The 14,550-nt window shown below is 57.7% G+C and overlaps 2 protein-coding genes across 4 annotated transcripts; one reads left to right on the top strand and one right to left on the bottom strand.

The window, feature by feature from the left end:
* Gnb2 (G protein subunit beta 2) lies at nt 1-2,677 on the top strand. The gene is made up of 9 exons (XM_015491493.2): nt 1-69; nt 321-359; nt 465-571; nt 889-952; nt 1,036-1,198; nt 1,292-1,358; nt 1,607-1,808; nt 1,903-2,119; nt 2,198-2,677. Exons 1-9 carry the CDS (start codon nt 13-15, stop codon nt 2,302-2,304), a joined length of 1,023 nt encoding a protein of 340 aa, XP_015346979.1. The 5' UTR covers nt 1-12; the 3' UTR covers nt 2,305-2,677.
* Nucleotides 2,678-2,996: 319 nt separating this feature from the next.
* On the bottom strand, nt 2,997-13,800 carry Gigyf1 (GRB10 interacting GYF protein 1). 3 transcript variants are annotated; one of them, XM_048789997.1, is made up of 25 exons: nt 12,836-13,799; nt 11,905-12,050; nt 11,526-11,635; nt 11,296-11,425; nt 10,994-11,201; nt 10,773-10,881; nt 10,396-10,436; nt 10,067-10,237; nt 9,596-9,849; nt 9,382-9,490; nt 8,792-8,929; nt 8,509-8,609; nt 8,127-8,298; nt 7,866-8,032; nt 7,632-7,732; nt 7,438-7,551; nt 7,235-7,335; nt 6,970-7,052; nt 6,758-6,892; nt 6,448-6,675; nt 6,026-6,216; nt 5,781-5,941; nt 5,535-5,701; nt 5,331-5,460; nt 2,997-5,228 (listed from the first exon to the last, which is right to left on the bottom strand). In XM_048789997.1, exons 3-25 carry the CDS (start codon nt 11,558-11,560, stop codon nt 5,176-5,178), a joined length of 3,099 nt encoding a protein of 1,032 aa, XP_048645954.1. In that variant the 5' UTR covers nt 11,561-11,635; nt 11,905-12,050; nt 12,836-13,799; the 3' UTR covers nt 2,997-5,175. The 3 variants fall into 3 exon arrangements, with proteins under 3 accessions (XP_048645954.1, XP_048645953.1, XP_048645955.1); XM_048789996.1 differs by having other exon boundaries at nt 6,758-6,898; nt 12,836-13,798; XM_048789998.1 differs by having other exon boundaries at nt 4,947-5,228; nt 5,331-5,430; nt 6,758-6,898; nt 12,836-13,800.
* Nucleotides 13,801-14,550: the final 750 nt, after the last annotated feature.

Genomic DNA, 14,550 nt, shown 5'->3' with positions numbered 1-14,550 from the left:
GGGCCCGGCGCCATGAGTGAGCTGGAGCAACTGAGACAGGAGGCCGAGCAGCTCCGGAACCAGATCCGGGTGAGGGCCTGGCCGGCGGGGATGGGAAGAGTGAGCGGGCAGGGCCAGACAGCTTGTGTGTGCTGCTGCCCATTGTCCCCTGCCCCCAGTGGGCCGCCTGGGGCATTGTGGGTGGGGGGAGGGAGGGTACCCTAATCTCTCAATGTCTCATACTCCCCACTGCCTTGTCTCCTGCTTTCTTTACTCTTCTTCCCTCTCCTCCTGCACCCATCTTCTCTCCTGCTTTTCTCTGGCTCTGCCATCTTTTACAGGATGCCCGGAAAGCATGCGGGGATTCAACACTGACCCAGGTGAGATGATTCCTGGAGAAGCAAGGGTTTGAGGCATACTGCTGGATTGGGGGTGGAGGTCCTGTTGTCTGGGTGTCCCTGAGCCCCTTTTTTGTCCACCTCCAGATCACAGCTGGGCTGGACCCAGTGGGAAGAATCCAGATGAGAACACGGAGGACCCTCCGTGGACACCTGGCAAAAATCTATGCCATGCACTGGGGGACAGACTCAAGGTGCATGGGTGGTTGGTTGGGGCTCTGTGCTCAGCTTTGGTGTTAAGGGCTCCAGGGTGATTTTATAGTGGGCAGAGTGGCACGGGGGGCAGGCAGCCGCAGAGGTCTGGTGGGCTGTACAGATTGCCCCTTGTGTCAAATGAAGTTTGGGGAGATTTTGACTCCCACTGTCTTCAGGGAACCAGGGAAAGCAGGGCCTTATTGACAGGGCTTCTGAGCTGCTACTGGGGTGTCTCAGAAGAGCCTCCCTTCAGATGGGAGGGGGTTGTTGCTCTGTACCTTGACTCCTGTTCCTCTCCCCGGCTGCTCTCCACCAGGCTGCTGGTCAGCGCCTCCCAGGATGGGAAGCTCATCATCTGGGACAGTTACACCACCAACAAGGTAGACGTAGTGCCTGAGGCAGGGTGAGACTGGGCTGCGGGCCCTGACTGGCTCTGACCCTGGATGCTGCCCCTTCTCTGTAGGTCCATGCCATCCCACTGCGCTCTTCCTGGGTCATGACCTGTGCCTACGCACCCTCAGGGAACTTTGTGGCCTGTGGGGGTTTGGACAACATCTGTTCCATCTACAGCCTCAAGACCCGCGAGGGCAATGTCAGGGTCAGCCGGGAGCTGCCTGGCCATACTGGTGAGTGGGGCCTGGCCTTGTAAGGGCGCTGTTTTCTGGTCAGGGCCTTGCTGCTCTCCCTGAGAGACTCCACTGACCAGCCCTCTTCCTTAGGGTACCTGTCATGCTGCCGCTTCCTGGATGACAACCAAATAATCACCAGCTCTGGGGATACCACCTGGTAAGGCCCTTCAGGGTTGGGCAGTCTGTGCTAACCCACATTCCCTCCCTAGGTCATCTCAGTGTTCAGTCTCCAGCACCTAGCTTCCCTTTCTAGGTGGGCTCCTAAAGCTGTTTGGCCTGGGTGGAGAGCAAGTTCCTGGGCCCCTTCCATAGATCGGGGTAGGTTCCTCTGGAGAGGACATGGGAAGCCAGGGAATTTGTCCTTCACTTCATCTCTGTTCCTTTCCTTCTTTCTGTCTCATCTAGTGCCCTGTGGGACATTGAGACAGGCCAGCAGACTGTGGGTTTTGCTGGACACAGTGGGGATGTGATGTCTCTGTCACTGGCCCCCGATGGGCGCACCTTTGTGTCAGGTGCCTGTGACGCCTCCATCAAGCTGTGGGACGTGCGGGATTCCATGTGCCGACAGACCTTCATTGGTCATGAATCCGACATCAACGCTGTGGCTGTAAGTTGGGGGTGAACCCGAAGGGTTGGCTCCTTCCTTCCAGGCCACTGACCCTGGCCTCGCATCCTCACCCCCTCTGGCCCATGTCCCACAGTTCTTCCCCAACGGCTACGCCTTCACCACGGGCTCTGACGACGCCACATGCCGCCTGTTCGACCTGCGGGCTGACCAGGAGCTCCTCATGTATTCGCATGACAACATCATTTGTGGCATCACCTCGGTTGCCTTCTCACGCAGTGGCCGGCTGCTGCTTGCAGGCTATGACGACTTCAACTGCAACATCTGGGATGCCATGAAGGGCGACCGTGCAGGTGAGACCTGGGTGCTGGAGCAGGCAGGCAGGGAGTAGTGATGCACCCAGGTAGTATTTATGTCCCTCTCCCCCTCAGGTGTCCTTGCTGGCCATGACAACCGTGTGAGCTGCCTTGGGGTCACTGATGATGGTATGGCTGTGGCCACAGGCTCCTGGGACTCCTTCCTCAAGATCTGGAACTAACGGTCCCAACCCCAGCTGGGCCCAGGCTGGGAGGGGCCCTGCCCATGCCCACACTACAGGCCGGGAGCTTTGGGGCTGGGTACACACCGAGCTTCCCTCCCTGGACCACAGGGCCTTGGGTCCCTGCTCCCCCACCCAGGTTTGGTTCCTCCCGGGGGGCCCCCACTGTGGAGATAAAGATGGGGATGGAATGGGGGAAGAGGAGGGGCAGAAGCCCTTATCCTTTTGCTGCCCTGGGGTTAAGGCCTCACCCCTCTGGAGGGCCAGAGGCAGGAGGTGGAAACTCCAGGGGCTGGCTTTTTTAAAACTGGTTTTATTTTAATTTTTATTATATTTTCAGTTTTTCCATAAAGGAACCAATTCCAACTCTGTACCTGGTCTCCTCTCTTGTTTTTGTCTGCCTCCTTTGAATCTCTGCTGCCTGAGGGCAGGCAGGCAGTGGGCTATCAGGCCCAAAGCAGCAGGCCTGGGGGGTGGGGGGGACGACGGCTCCTTTTCCCCCCACTAGGCTGAAGCCAGAGGCAGGAGACACTCCTGTCCAGCAGGGCCAGCGAGGTCATCGCATAACCACAGCCCACCAGTGTCTCCCCCACCTGGGCTGGCTATGCCCCTGCCCTGAGCTCCTTTAGTTCCTAGCTGAGCTGTGCCCCTATCGCTATAATTCTTTCCCCAAATAAGGTCAGTAGGCGAGGTGGAAGGGGAGAACACACACCGAGTTTTATTGGGGGAAGGAGTATTTACAGGGGCAAGAAGAAGAAAGGGAAGTCACACAGGGTGGAGGTAGGGCAGGGAGATGGTGGGTACAAGGCAGACCAGGGAACACAGAATGACCACTGCACCACCCCAAAACCTAGAAGTAGGGGGCAGCTAGGGCCCAGGAAGACTGGGACTGGGAAAGGACAGCAATGGGGTCTGAGTCCCTGGGCTGAGGGCTCAGGGCTTGTAAACATTGACCACTCTCAGAGGGGATGGGTTGGGAGAGGGTTCCCCCTACACTTCCTCACAGGGTTAAGGCCTCTCCAGGCTCGTGGGCCCCCAGTTCAAAAGTCTCTTTAGCTGGGGGAAAGGGGCAGGAAGAGACAGGAAGAGTGTCCCCCCTTCCCCTGCATTGGCTGCGGCAGGGGCAGGGTGGTTACATTCAGTCACAACAGGAATCTCCCTCACCCTTCTAATGCCAGTGTGCGGCAAGAGGGCAGGGGGAGCTGGGGGGCCAGCAGCAGCAACACATTTCCCCCTGGCCCATCACCCCCTTATTGCTTTAGAGAGAATATTGTCTTTTCACGGACACTAACACTGTCAAAACCAGGGAGAACTAGGTGGAGGGGCCCCTTCCACCCCGAGGCCAGCTTTATCCCCAACACTGACCCAGTTGCCACTTTGGTGCAAAAAAAAAAAAAAAATCTGGGGATAAATGGGGAAAGAAATCGGGGCCACTCCCCACTTCCCCAGGGCAGGAAGGAGAAATACATTCATGGAGGGGAGGCAGTGGCAGTCTTGCCCTAATACTGCACTCTGAGCAATGAGGTCGATGGGAGAAGTTCTATGAGAAACCCAAAAGATAAAACAAACTACTAAAAAAACGGATGACAAGCCCAGGCAGGGGACTGGGAGTGAGAAGTCGGTGAGCACTAGGCAAGGCAGCCTACCCCTGACCCAGGAGAGACACTCCACTCTCCACCCCCAGCCTTACCCAACATTAAAAAACGGCGTGGAGAGGAGAGGCCACTTGCTCCTCTCCCATTTGGTCAACGGAGGGGTCAGGCGCAGAGCTGGGTGGTCCACACCCCACATAGCTAGCTGCAGGACAGGGGGCTCCCTTGGGACAGCTCCCCTACTGCAGGCCTCAACCCCAAGCCGCCTACTCCTGGCCCTTCAAGGCCCTCCTGCCCCTCACAGGAACAAGGACTCAGTCCGTGAAGCAGCCTCCCAGCTCCTGGAGGAACTGCTCCACCCCCCTCCTCTGATGGGGGTGAGGCCAGGGCTTGGGGCCAAAGAATACATTCATGTGGCAAGGCAGGGAGCTGGGGCTTTCAGTATCACACCCAGGCCGTCCCCCAAAATGGCAGCGGTGGGGGAAGCTCCTCAGCAGGCCTGGATCTGAGTCCCACCGCCTGACAAGGCTGGCACTGACCGGCCCTTCCCATCTCCCATCAGCCAGGGTGGCGGCAGCTGGGGCCGAGGCGGCTTGTCCAATTTGTGCAACTTTCCCCCAAAGCAGCGAAGCCAAGGGGTGACTTTGGCCCCCATCCCGGACACCTGTGCCACAGTCACAGCAACAGGGAGCTGGTTCACAGCGGGTCCGGCAGGCAGGGCTCTGAGGGGGCCTCACTGTGCAAACTGCTGGCACCCCAGCTTCCAGTTACCCCAGTGGCCCACCTCCTGGGGGCAGCAGGGTAAGTGCAGCCTTGGGGGCCAGGCAGACAGGTCCATGGGGCCTGTGCCCCACTGCCCCAAAATAACAGTGTGTTTTTCTTTCAGCCTCCTAACCTTTTTTTTTTTCATTATTTTTCATTTTTTTTAAAAAACAAAAACAAAAAACTTCTGCGGACCTTCCATTGTCACACCCACTACCCCTCAAGGGGAAAGGTGTCTAGAGTCTAGTTTTTAACGATAATTTTTGTACCTCCTCCTAACATTTCTTCAAGTCATTTAAATTAAAAAAAGAGAAAAAAAAAACCTTCCCCCCATCTATAAGTGCCTCGTGGTGGGTGAATTAAGGTGCATCGTGTGGTTTGTAACAAGTGCTGGGGACCCTGCCCCTGCTTCCTCCTCTGCTCCTTGCTGGGAGCCTGCAGGCTGGAGACCCGAGGGTCCAAGCTGCTGCTGCTGCCGCCCTGGCCTACAGCCCATGGGGCTGGTGGGATGGGCTGGTCAGTAGTCATCCACGCTCTCGATCTCACCAGAAGGTCCATGCAGGGAGTACCCTAAAGCCAGGGGAGAAGGGTTTGAGCTCCCCCAGACCCCTACAGGCCAGTATGGAGGAAGCAGACAAAGCAGAGCTCCTTCCTGGTCCTACCCACACTCACCCAAGATGCTGGGGTCTGAGTGCAGCATCAATGCCCGCCTCTTGGCCTTGCTGCCCTCCCCAGGGCCAAGTTTGGTGCTGTGGTTGGCCTGAAAGGCTGTCTGCAGAGAGGCACTGCTCAGCCACGCCTCCTAAAGCAGCGCATGGGAGGGAGTCACAAGTGCACTGGGCAACCCTTCCCTGCTCTCCCCTACCCAGACCTTACCTGCTGCTGCTGCTGCCGTTGCTGGCTGGCTTTCTGCTTGGCCCTCCGCTCCAGGAATTGTTTGGCAAATTCTTTGGCTTCCAGCGTGTCCCCCAGACAGGAACGGATATAATCATGGACGTCATAGGGGGATTCTACCTCCTTGAGGATCGCTACAGCCATGGGCACTATAGGGCAGGGTGGAACAATCAGGCCAGGTCCAAAGGCCCTAGACCCAGTGAAGCTGCCCAAGTGTACCTGCCATACCATCCAGGCTGCCCGTGGTGCTCAGGGTGTGCAGCATCTGCTCACACCACTGGGTGAAGCCGTCCTGGGGCCTGGGGATGCCCTGTAACAGCTTCAGCAGCTTCTCTTCTTCCTCTGTCTTTTTGCGAACAGGCCGACCTGTCAGGTGACTATAGGAGTCACTGAGGCGGGAGGCAAATCTGGAGATTAGCTCAGGTGTTCAGCATTCTTCTGCCCCACCCCAGCCCCACAGGCAGGGAGCCCACCTGAGAGATGGGCTGCTCCGGCTGTTCTTCAGGCCGAGGCTGCGGGCCAGGCTCCCACTGCTCTTGAGGGTGTCCTCCCAGAGGCCCAAACTGCCACCACTGCTGCCTCCACTCTTGTCTGGCCCGCCCCACAGTGGCCCAGCCTCAGATACCCACTGGTTCAGGGGGCCAGTGCCCAGGCCCCCAAGCTGCTGCAGATGGCAGGAAGTTAGGGGGCTCCAATAAGGGACCCAAGAAAGCTAGGCAGGGAGGCTTGTTAAGAGGCACAGGGACAAGGGACAAGGTGAGGGCTATGTTGAAGAAAGCCTCGAAATCAAATGAGGAACCAGGCCTTGGACAGGAGTCTGGGCTGTGACCCCCACCTCCCTGAATCACCCTGAACAGAGAGGTCCCTGTCTTTGGGGGAAGGGGCAGCCACTTACCACACGGTGGTTGGGGGCCTGGGCCCGAGGCAGCTCCCGGGGTGTAGGCTGCTTATGCAGCTGCCGCTCTCCCTCCAGCTGTAGCTCCAGCAGGGTCTTCATGGACAGACCCTGCTTGGCCAGGCCAGCCCAGAGCGGGGGTGGAGAGCTGGGTGCAGGGGGCACAGGGACAGCGGCTGCGGCTTGTTGCTGCTGCAGCAGCTTCAGCAACAGTTCCTGCTGCCGCACCTGGGCAGAGAAACAAGGGGGGTGAAGGTGGCTGATGGCAGCCAGTGGGGCCCAGACTGAGAGGGGCTGGGAGGGTGAGGACCTGCTTGCGCCGAAAGAGCTCCTCCTCCTCCTGCCTCCGCTTCTGCTCCTCTTGCTGCTGCTGGCGGCGCTTCTCCTCGCGGCGCTTGCGCTCCTCCTCCTCCCGCTTCGCCCTGAGCTCCACTTCTCTGCGCTCCTGGAACTGAGCCACACATCAGACAGGGGACAGGGTGGCCTCGGTACAGCCTCCACACCCAGCCCAGGCCTACTCACTTTATGTTGCAGCTGGAGTTGTTCTAGAATTGGACCCTGAGTCGAAGAGTTAATTGGTATGTCCCAAAGACTGGCCTCACCACCTGCAGGGGCAAAGGCAGCTTCAGGGGTGCACTTGGGGCCCCTGCTTCTACCCAACCATGGCTCTTCAGCCACAAAAGGTGGACCAAGCAGCACAAGGACCTGGGTCCCCATCCCTGCCACAGGGGGAAAGTGGCACCCAAGGGAGGGGAAAGGAGGAAAGGAAGGCCAACAGGCCACTCACCAGACTGTGATGAGGCTGAGGTATGTACATCCCAGAGGGAGCCTGAATCTGGCACCGACAAGGACCGGCTCATCGTCGGAAGCAGGTTCTGGTCCCCACCTCTGAGAAGCAAACCATGACTCAGGGCCCAACATCCACCTCTGATCTGCCCACCTTCCCCTTTCACACATCCTGAGGATTAAGGTACACACAGCCACCCAGACCTGGGGGGTTTGAGAGCCTGGAGCTGCTGCAGGAATGTCGTGAGCTGCTGCTGCGGCGGCGTCAGGTCCCCCATAGCTGCCTTTTCCCGGAGTGCGCACTGTGGGAGCTGGCGGCTATGGAGACAGGGCACATGTGGTGGGCCGCTCAGCCCTGCTGCCTGGCCAACCTCTGAGCCCCGGCAGGCCCCTCATACCTGCCAACCAGCTGAAGAAACTGCTGGTGCTGCAGCTGCTGGTACAAGGCCGCCGCGGCCAGCTCCTGCTGCTTCTTCAGGCGCTCCTGGTCCATGTTTCCCTGCAGGAGGGCGAGAGCAGGCCCAGCGCGCACTGTGGCAGGGAGGACAGGCTCTTCTGGGCCCGCCCAGTACCACCAGCTCTCCCGCTCCCACTGGCCCTCCCTGCAACCTGCAGAGGAAATGTGTGCTCACCAGCAGCGGGGGTGGGGAGGGCCCAGGGGCAAAGGGCACGCGGCCCCACATCTTGATCACCTCTCCTAGAGGCTGGAAGCCCTCATCACAGCCCCGCTTCACCAGCAATGACATGGAGAAGTAGCCAGCCTGGAACCACTCTGCCATCTCCTGGGTTGTAAAGGGGCCTGGACCAAGGAAAGCCACTGGGGTCACAGGACAAGCCAAAGACGCCCTGAGCAAGAAAATTCCCTGAGCAGCCCTCCCATCCCCCACAGCTACCTTGGATCTCCCCTTGTGGGTCCTTGTAGAACCACTTTCGGGCAGCGCCATGGCTGAGGGGGAGGGCAGTGGCAGCTGTGGAGTGGCGCAGGCCCTGGGTCTGCATAGCAGCCGTGAACTGTTCCTCCTCCAGAGAACTGTCCTGCAAGGAGGCCACCAGCTTTTCCGCCTCCTGGGAAGAGAAAAAGAGGCTGAGCTGCCTGATCACAGCCACATCAGGATGGGGCTGGGACAGGTTTTAGAGGTGGCGTTGGGTCAGGTCATGAATGAGGCAGGACAGAACTGAGAAGGTGGGTATGATCTGAGATAGGGACAGATGAAACAACTGTGCTGAGCCCCTATGGGGGAGAATCCCTGAGGCTCTGTCAGGCACCCTCCACACCTGCTGCAGGTGCTTCAAGCCTTCTTCATCCTCCAGATCTCCAGGTGGAGCAGGGGGTGAGGCCACCCCAGGACTCAGCTGAACTCCCCTCAGCTCATCTCCTAGGGATGAAGGAAGAAAAGTGAAAGAGGGTGCAGTGAAGGGAACAGACACTTCTCTATCCACCCTCTAAGAAAATGGGTTCTTGCTATATCTCTTCTCAATATGAGTGCCTTATGCACCCTCCCACAGGTGGGGTGAGCCTTCTCCCCCAGCCCCAGCCCACAAAGCCCCATCTGTCTACCTTCAGCTGTGGGGAGCTCTTTCTCCACAGTTTCCTCACCATCCCCATTCGTCCCCCAGAGTGGGCCCAAGGTGGACAGTGGGGATGAGGAACTGGACTTCTCCTCCTGAGGAGGCAGTGGGGTTAGTTCCTTCCCACCTAAAAGAGAAGGGTGATTATCAGGAGTTAAAACCAAGATGCAGAAGGCCCTGCAGAGGAGGCCGTGCAAACCCACCAGCTGTGGCAGCACTGAGCACAAAGGACTCACTGTGTATTCCAACTCCCTGTCCTGCAGGGTGGGACATCAGCAGGTCCCATAAGGCTGTGTGGGGACATGCAAATGATGCCAGAGATCTACCTGAGTACTCTGCTGAGCCTCCCAGGGATTTCAAATGTCACTGATCCCACTTTATTTTTACTTGATTTGCTACCTTTTAGGCATAACCCTGCTGCTTCGGAGTCCCTCCCCAGATCCGAGCTCGTTTTGCTTATGATTTTAAGAAGCCCAACCCTATACGTGGGCAAGTATGCAGCCCAATGACAGACCTCTCCGGCAGCCTGGCCCCAGGCCAAGGCTCTTCAGCCTCCCGGTCATGGTTCTACAGTCTTACCTGCCTCAGGTCCGTCCTCATCCAGCCCTTCTGAAGGCTCTTCCTCCTCTTCCTCCAGGCCCTGGAAATCCAGCTCCTGCTCCTCTGGAATGGGCTCCTTGGGGCCCTTCTGTGTGGGAAAGGGAGAGTGCACGTCAGTGGAGGGTGCCAGGAGACCCTGCAGGCAGGCTCCACCCTCCTCTGATCACTCTTCCCCTTGCCTCCTCACAGGTACCTTGAGAGGCAAGAAGGCCCCGGAGGCATCGAAGGTGCCCATTTCTTCATCCTCATCATCCAGGCACCACTCCGGGAGCCCATCCTTGTCGTCATCAAAGCCATCAGGTCCACGGCACCTCCGGAGGTGAGAGCTGCCTCCCCCACCCCGCCCCTCCTCTTCACCACACCCTCCTCGCTCCCCACGCAAATCAAATTCAAACTTTCTACGCCGTTCCCCATGTTCCCGCCAGCCAGCAGAGCGGGGGCCACCATCTGGGGGAAAGTTGGAGAAGGAAAATCAGCCACCGAGTCAAACGAGGACTTCCCCTCCTTTGCCATTCAAAGGATACCCCAGGAACCACTGCCTCTCCAGGACTGCTTCCCGCTCAACCCCACCTCAGCAAGCTTTCAGATTCTCTCTCTTGGCGAGAGGAGCCCACCCTCAAGGGACAACCGCTGAACTCCACAGTGCCACCTTGCCCAGTCTCACCAGGGCTGGTGGAGCGCCAGCGATCTCCATCTCGCCGGGGTCCTGCCCCTAGTCTCCAGCTGCCCTCCTCCTCCTCCTCTTGCTCCTCTCGCAGGGAACGCCAGTTCTCACTATCTGAGCGAGCATGCTCCTTCCGTGGGCCAGCCGCGCCCTCCTCGAATGCAGATCGGGCTGGGGGCAAGGACAGACATGCCACTGCAGTCTCTGGAAGACTCTTGCTAGACCCAGCTCCAGGTCCTCCTGCCTCCATCACTGCCCCTGGTAACTCCCCACCAGGGTCACCCATCTCAAGCCCACCACCTCGGCGGCCATGCCTGCCACTCTCATACCTCCATCCCTCCTTGCTGACTTCTCAAACCGCCTCTCACCTCTGCAGGAGAGAAAGGTATTAGTCAGAAACAGCCCAACTGCCCCTCCCCACCCTGTGGAGTGCTGCACACCTCGTCCACTCTGCCTGAGGAGGAAGGGACACAGAACTAGCGAGAAGCAAGCTGAGGAGCAGGAGCACAGAGAAGGTGACAGGGGCAAAAAGCTCCTCAAGCACAAGAAGGACAGGGCAGCTTAGGTCCAGGAGGTTGGAGGGCACAGAGGGCTCTGAAGAGGGCTCAGATGGTGTTTCTGGTCACTCTCTGCTGACAAAAACCCAAGCCTCCCTCCCCGGGACACTGCCCAGCTCTGTCTCTGAGCCACCTCTTTCCAGTCCCACCTGTCATCCCAGCTCTGGCTTCGCTGGATCTCCCGGGGACTTCGCCCGAAGGCCCCCTCGCCTTCCTCAATGCTTCTTTGGTAAAAGCAACTGTCACCACGGCCACGGCCTGGAGAAGGATGCAGCGCACTTGGGTTTAAAAAGCGCCAGATCCTCTCTCCACACCCTTAGACCCACAGGCCCGACTCTGCCCACCCCTGAACACGGAGGCACCCCTCTACCTCTGCTCCGCGTGCTGCCCCTGCCACGGGAGGTGCCAGCCAGGGGGGGGCCAGCCCCTTTCCCCATCAGCCTCAGCACAGCCACACTGTTCACTGACAGGGAGAAGTTTCTCTGCTCCTCCTCAGTCAGAGGCTCCAGGGCCAGGGGCTGCAGCGGCTCCTCCTGTAACACGGCAGCAAACTCTTTGTCCTGCAATTCCTCAGGGACCTGTCAGTGGGGGTGGAAAGGCCAAGCTACCACATGCCCCAGGGCCCTTGCATGAGCCAAGTGAACAGGGAGCTACACACCCCGGCTACCCCACCTTGTTCTCCTTGACATAGAGGGCCAACATCTCCTCTCGCCCGTAGCGGTAGTCAGCCAGCTTGTATTTGGGCATAGCAGGGGATGGGGGTGGGGAGGCCACGCTGCCTCCGCTGGAAAGGGCCCTCAGCCTAGAACAGGCACAGAAGGGAAGCAGAGAGACCAGGGTCCAAGCAGCCCTAGACCTCTTCCCCAGCTGCTCCACACAAGCCGCTGCACCCACTGACTCACCACTCAGGCCCAAAGTTGAGCGTCTCTGCTGCCATTGTGGAGCTGGGGTTGCTTCCCAGGGGCTGGGGGTTAGCAGAGGAGAGAGAATCCAAAACACACTGTCCAAATACCTATGGGGCACAGAGAACATGAGACAGGCACAGAGCTTCTGCAACTTGGCCATTGGTCCCACCCTTCATAGGCACTGCACTGGGCCTAAGGCCAGTGGGTGGGTCACTTGGGCTGGGAAAGGATTCACCTAAGCCAGCCCTGTGGCCACTCACACCATGAGTTAACCGAGGCTGAGTCAGGGTGGGGGACAGACGGAGGACAGTGAGGAAACCAGGAAGCTAGAGGCCTTTCTGCCTCGCAGGGCACCCTCCCACAGCCCAACACTCACCTGGCGGCCTTGTCCTGGGGAGCAGTTCGGGTGCTGGGCTCTCTTCAGGCAGGGGCCAGTACGGAGTGAACTATTGTCCCCAAGCCACTGGCTAATGGTCTGGCCTTAATAGTGCCCGGGAGGGACCTTCACAATTGGGAAAGATCCTTAAAGAGAAGTGAGGGTGAAGTGTGCATGTGGGTCACACGGCACCCCTGCCATCTGCCCTACACAACTAGAAAGACCCTGTTCGTAGGCAGGACACAAGGTAGATGCCAAGGTATGGCTGAGAACAATGCCAGGCCTGGTCTCGGGTCATCAGCACTTTCATCAGGAGGCTGAGACGAGGAGTGGCACAGAATTCAATAAGGAGGTAGACCACAATCAGTATGGACACTCAGGACAACAGAACAAGCAAAAAAGCTCCTACAGCCACAAATATCCAACAGAGAAAAGGTCAACCCTGGAGAGAAGATCAGACATGAACTAAACTACTTCCTTCAAGGACAGACGTCAGGGTTGGCTGCTCCAACACTAGAATCCAGGGCCTGGGTCTGTGGAGAAACCCAGCAAAAAAGGGTTCTTACAGGGCCAAAGATGGGCCCACACTGCAGGTTTCGGGCAGGAAAGCCTGGCCACGGCATCCCCAGGCTGGTTGCCTATTTATTTTGGTGCTGGGGATCAAAGCCAGGGGAGCTCTACCACTGAGCTACGTCTCCAGCTGCCTTTTGATAATTTTGAGATGGGATCTCATTGAACTCCCCAAGTGGCCACAACTGTGCACCCTCTTGCCTCAGTCTTTGGAGTTGCTGGGTGGCAAGTGCCACCCCAGGGCTGGTTTACCAAGAGGAAGCACACACCCAGACCTCTCCTCCAGATCAAGAACAGCTACTCAAACAAAAAGTCAAGGTGGGAACGACATTCTCATAGGTGCTGGAAGAAGGTGCCTCACCATGAAGTGGAAAGCAGGGCAGAGTCACCGAGGCTGACAGGAGAGGTGGGAGCAGCAATCAATTCCTCTAAGGAACAATGGAGGAGACTCGAGAGAGAGGGCTCATCCCTGGTGGGACTGGAGCAAAAGATGAAGGCCAGGCAGTGTCCAGGGCTATTCAAGGGCTTCTGTCACTGGCTGGGAGGAAGGCTGGGCCAGAGCACCTCTGCAGGGCCCATCCACTCCAGGATGCCAGGAGCCTGGGAGGAAGGAGGAAGAGGGTTCCACCAGAGCCTAGGAGAAAGGCTCTCTCAGACATGGGGGTCACAAAGAGTCAGTGCCCTGCTCTAGGTCTAGAGCATGACGTGGTGCCCACAGACACCTTGACTGGCAAGGTTCCCAGCCTGTGCACCTCCTCCATGAGAGCCTCTGCTGACACTGCTGGCAACAGTAGCCCTGCCAGGCATAGAAGTCAGAGAACCTGTTGACAGGTCAAAAGCTCTCTCATCGCACTGTGTTCAAGAAGGCCTCCACGGCCCACATTGGAGGGCTCATCTTTCTACACTACAACCCTAAAGTGACTTGGCAACTGAATGGCCTTAAGGATGTGATGCTAAGTGAAACAAGCCAGTCACAAAAAGACAAACACCACAGGAATCCTCTTACTCGAGGTACCAGGTGACTCAAAGTCATGGGTGGAGAGTCGTCTGGGAGATGCTAGTGTGAGGGTAGGAGGAGGGGAATTGTTGCACACATCCAGGGTTTCAGCAGAGGACGAGGAAAAAGTTCTGACATGACTGGTGGCTCCTGGACACTATGAATGGACTTCCCACCACACAACTGTACGCTGAAAAACATGGCTAAAGCGGCAAATTTTCTATCAATTTAGAAAACAAGCCAGGAGCAGTGGTGTGTGCCTGTAGTCACAGCCACTTGGGAGGCAGAAGCAGGAGGATCGAAAGTTCAAGACCAGCCTCAGCAACTTGGTAAGATCCTGTCTTAAAATAAGAAATAAAAAGGGCTGAACATGTGGCTTTGGTTAAACATCCCTGGTACAAAAAAATAAAAAGAAAAAAAAAAAAAGCTTTAGTGGCACTGGGGAGTAGCTTAGTGGTAGAGCACATGCTTAGCATGCACAAGGCCTGGGTTCAATCCCCAGCTCAAAAAAAAAAAAAAGAGAAAAGCTTCAAGAAAAATATCCCATACTCCTTCAAATAAGCCTCAGGAAAAACAGTTTTGCGCCTTCTCAGATCATTCCTTCTAGTGGGATAGAAACTACTTGGGGCGGGGGGGGGGCACAAAAGGGCTGCTGGGTGGAGAGGGGAGAGGCCCCACCCCTGCTTCCGGCTCCTGTCTTCGGGCGGGCTATCCTGGTGGGAAGAAACAACAATCAAAGGCAAAATGGGAAGAGCAGGGCCACTGCAGAGGCGGGAGAGTGGGAGCAAGGAGGCAAAGCCTGGGAGCCTGAGCCTGTGCCTGTGCCTTCCTGGGAAAAAAATCAGGAGAAAGAGGGTAACTCTCTAGACCCAGTGAGAGAAGGGCCTGGTGCCATGGCCAGGGACTGCTTGGCCCTTTCTTTAGCTTGAAGAGACCAGAGAAGCAGTACAAGGCCACTACTCCCAGAAGGCAGGCCTCAGCCACACCCACTGCCTGGAAGCCAAGGGGTCTTGACTAGAGCGCTGTGGTCCCCAGGGAAGTTTCAGCAGTGGATGGGAACATTTGGGGCTGTCTCAACT

This window comes from Marmota marmota, unplaced genomic scaffold (genome assembly GCF_001458135.2).
Source record: "Marmota marmota marmota unplaced genomic scaffold, marMar, whole genome shotgun sequence".
Classification (NCBI taxonomy): domain Eukaryota; kingdom Metazoa; phylum Chordata; class Mammalia; order Rodentia; family Sciuridae; genus Marmota; species Marmota marmota.
This window is presented reverse-complemented; position numbering and strand designations above follow the sequence as displayed.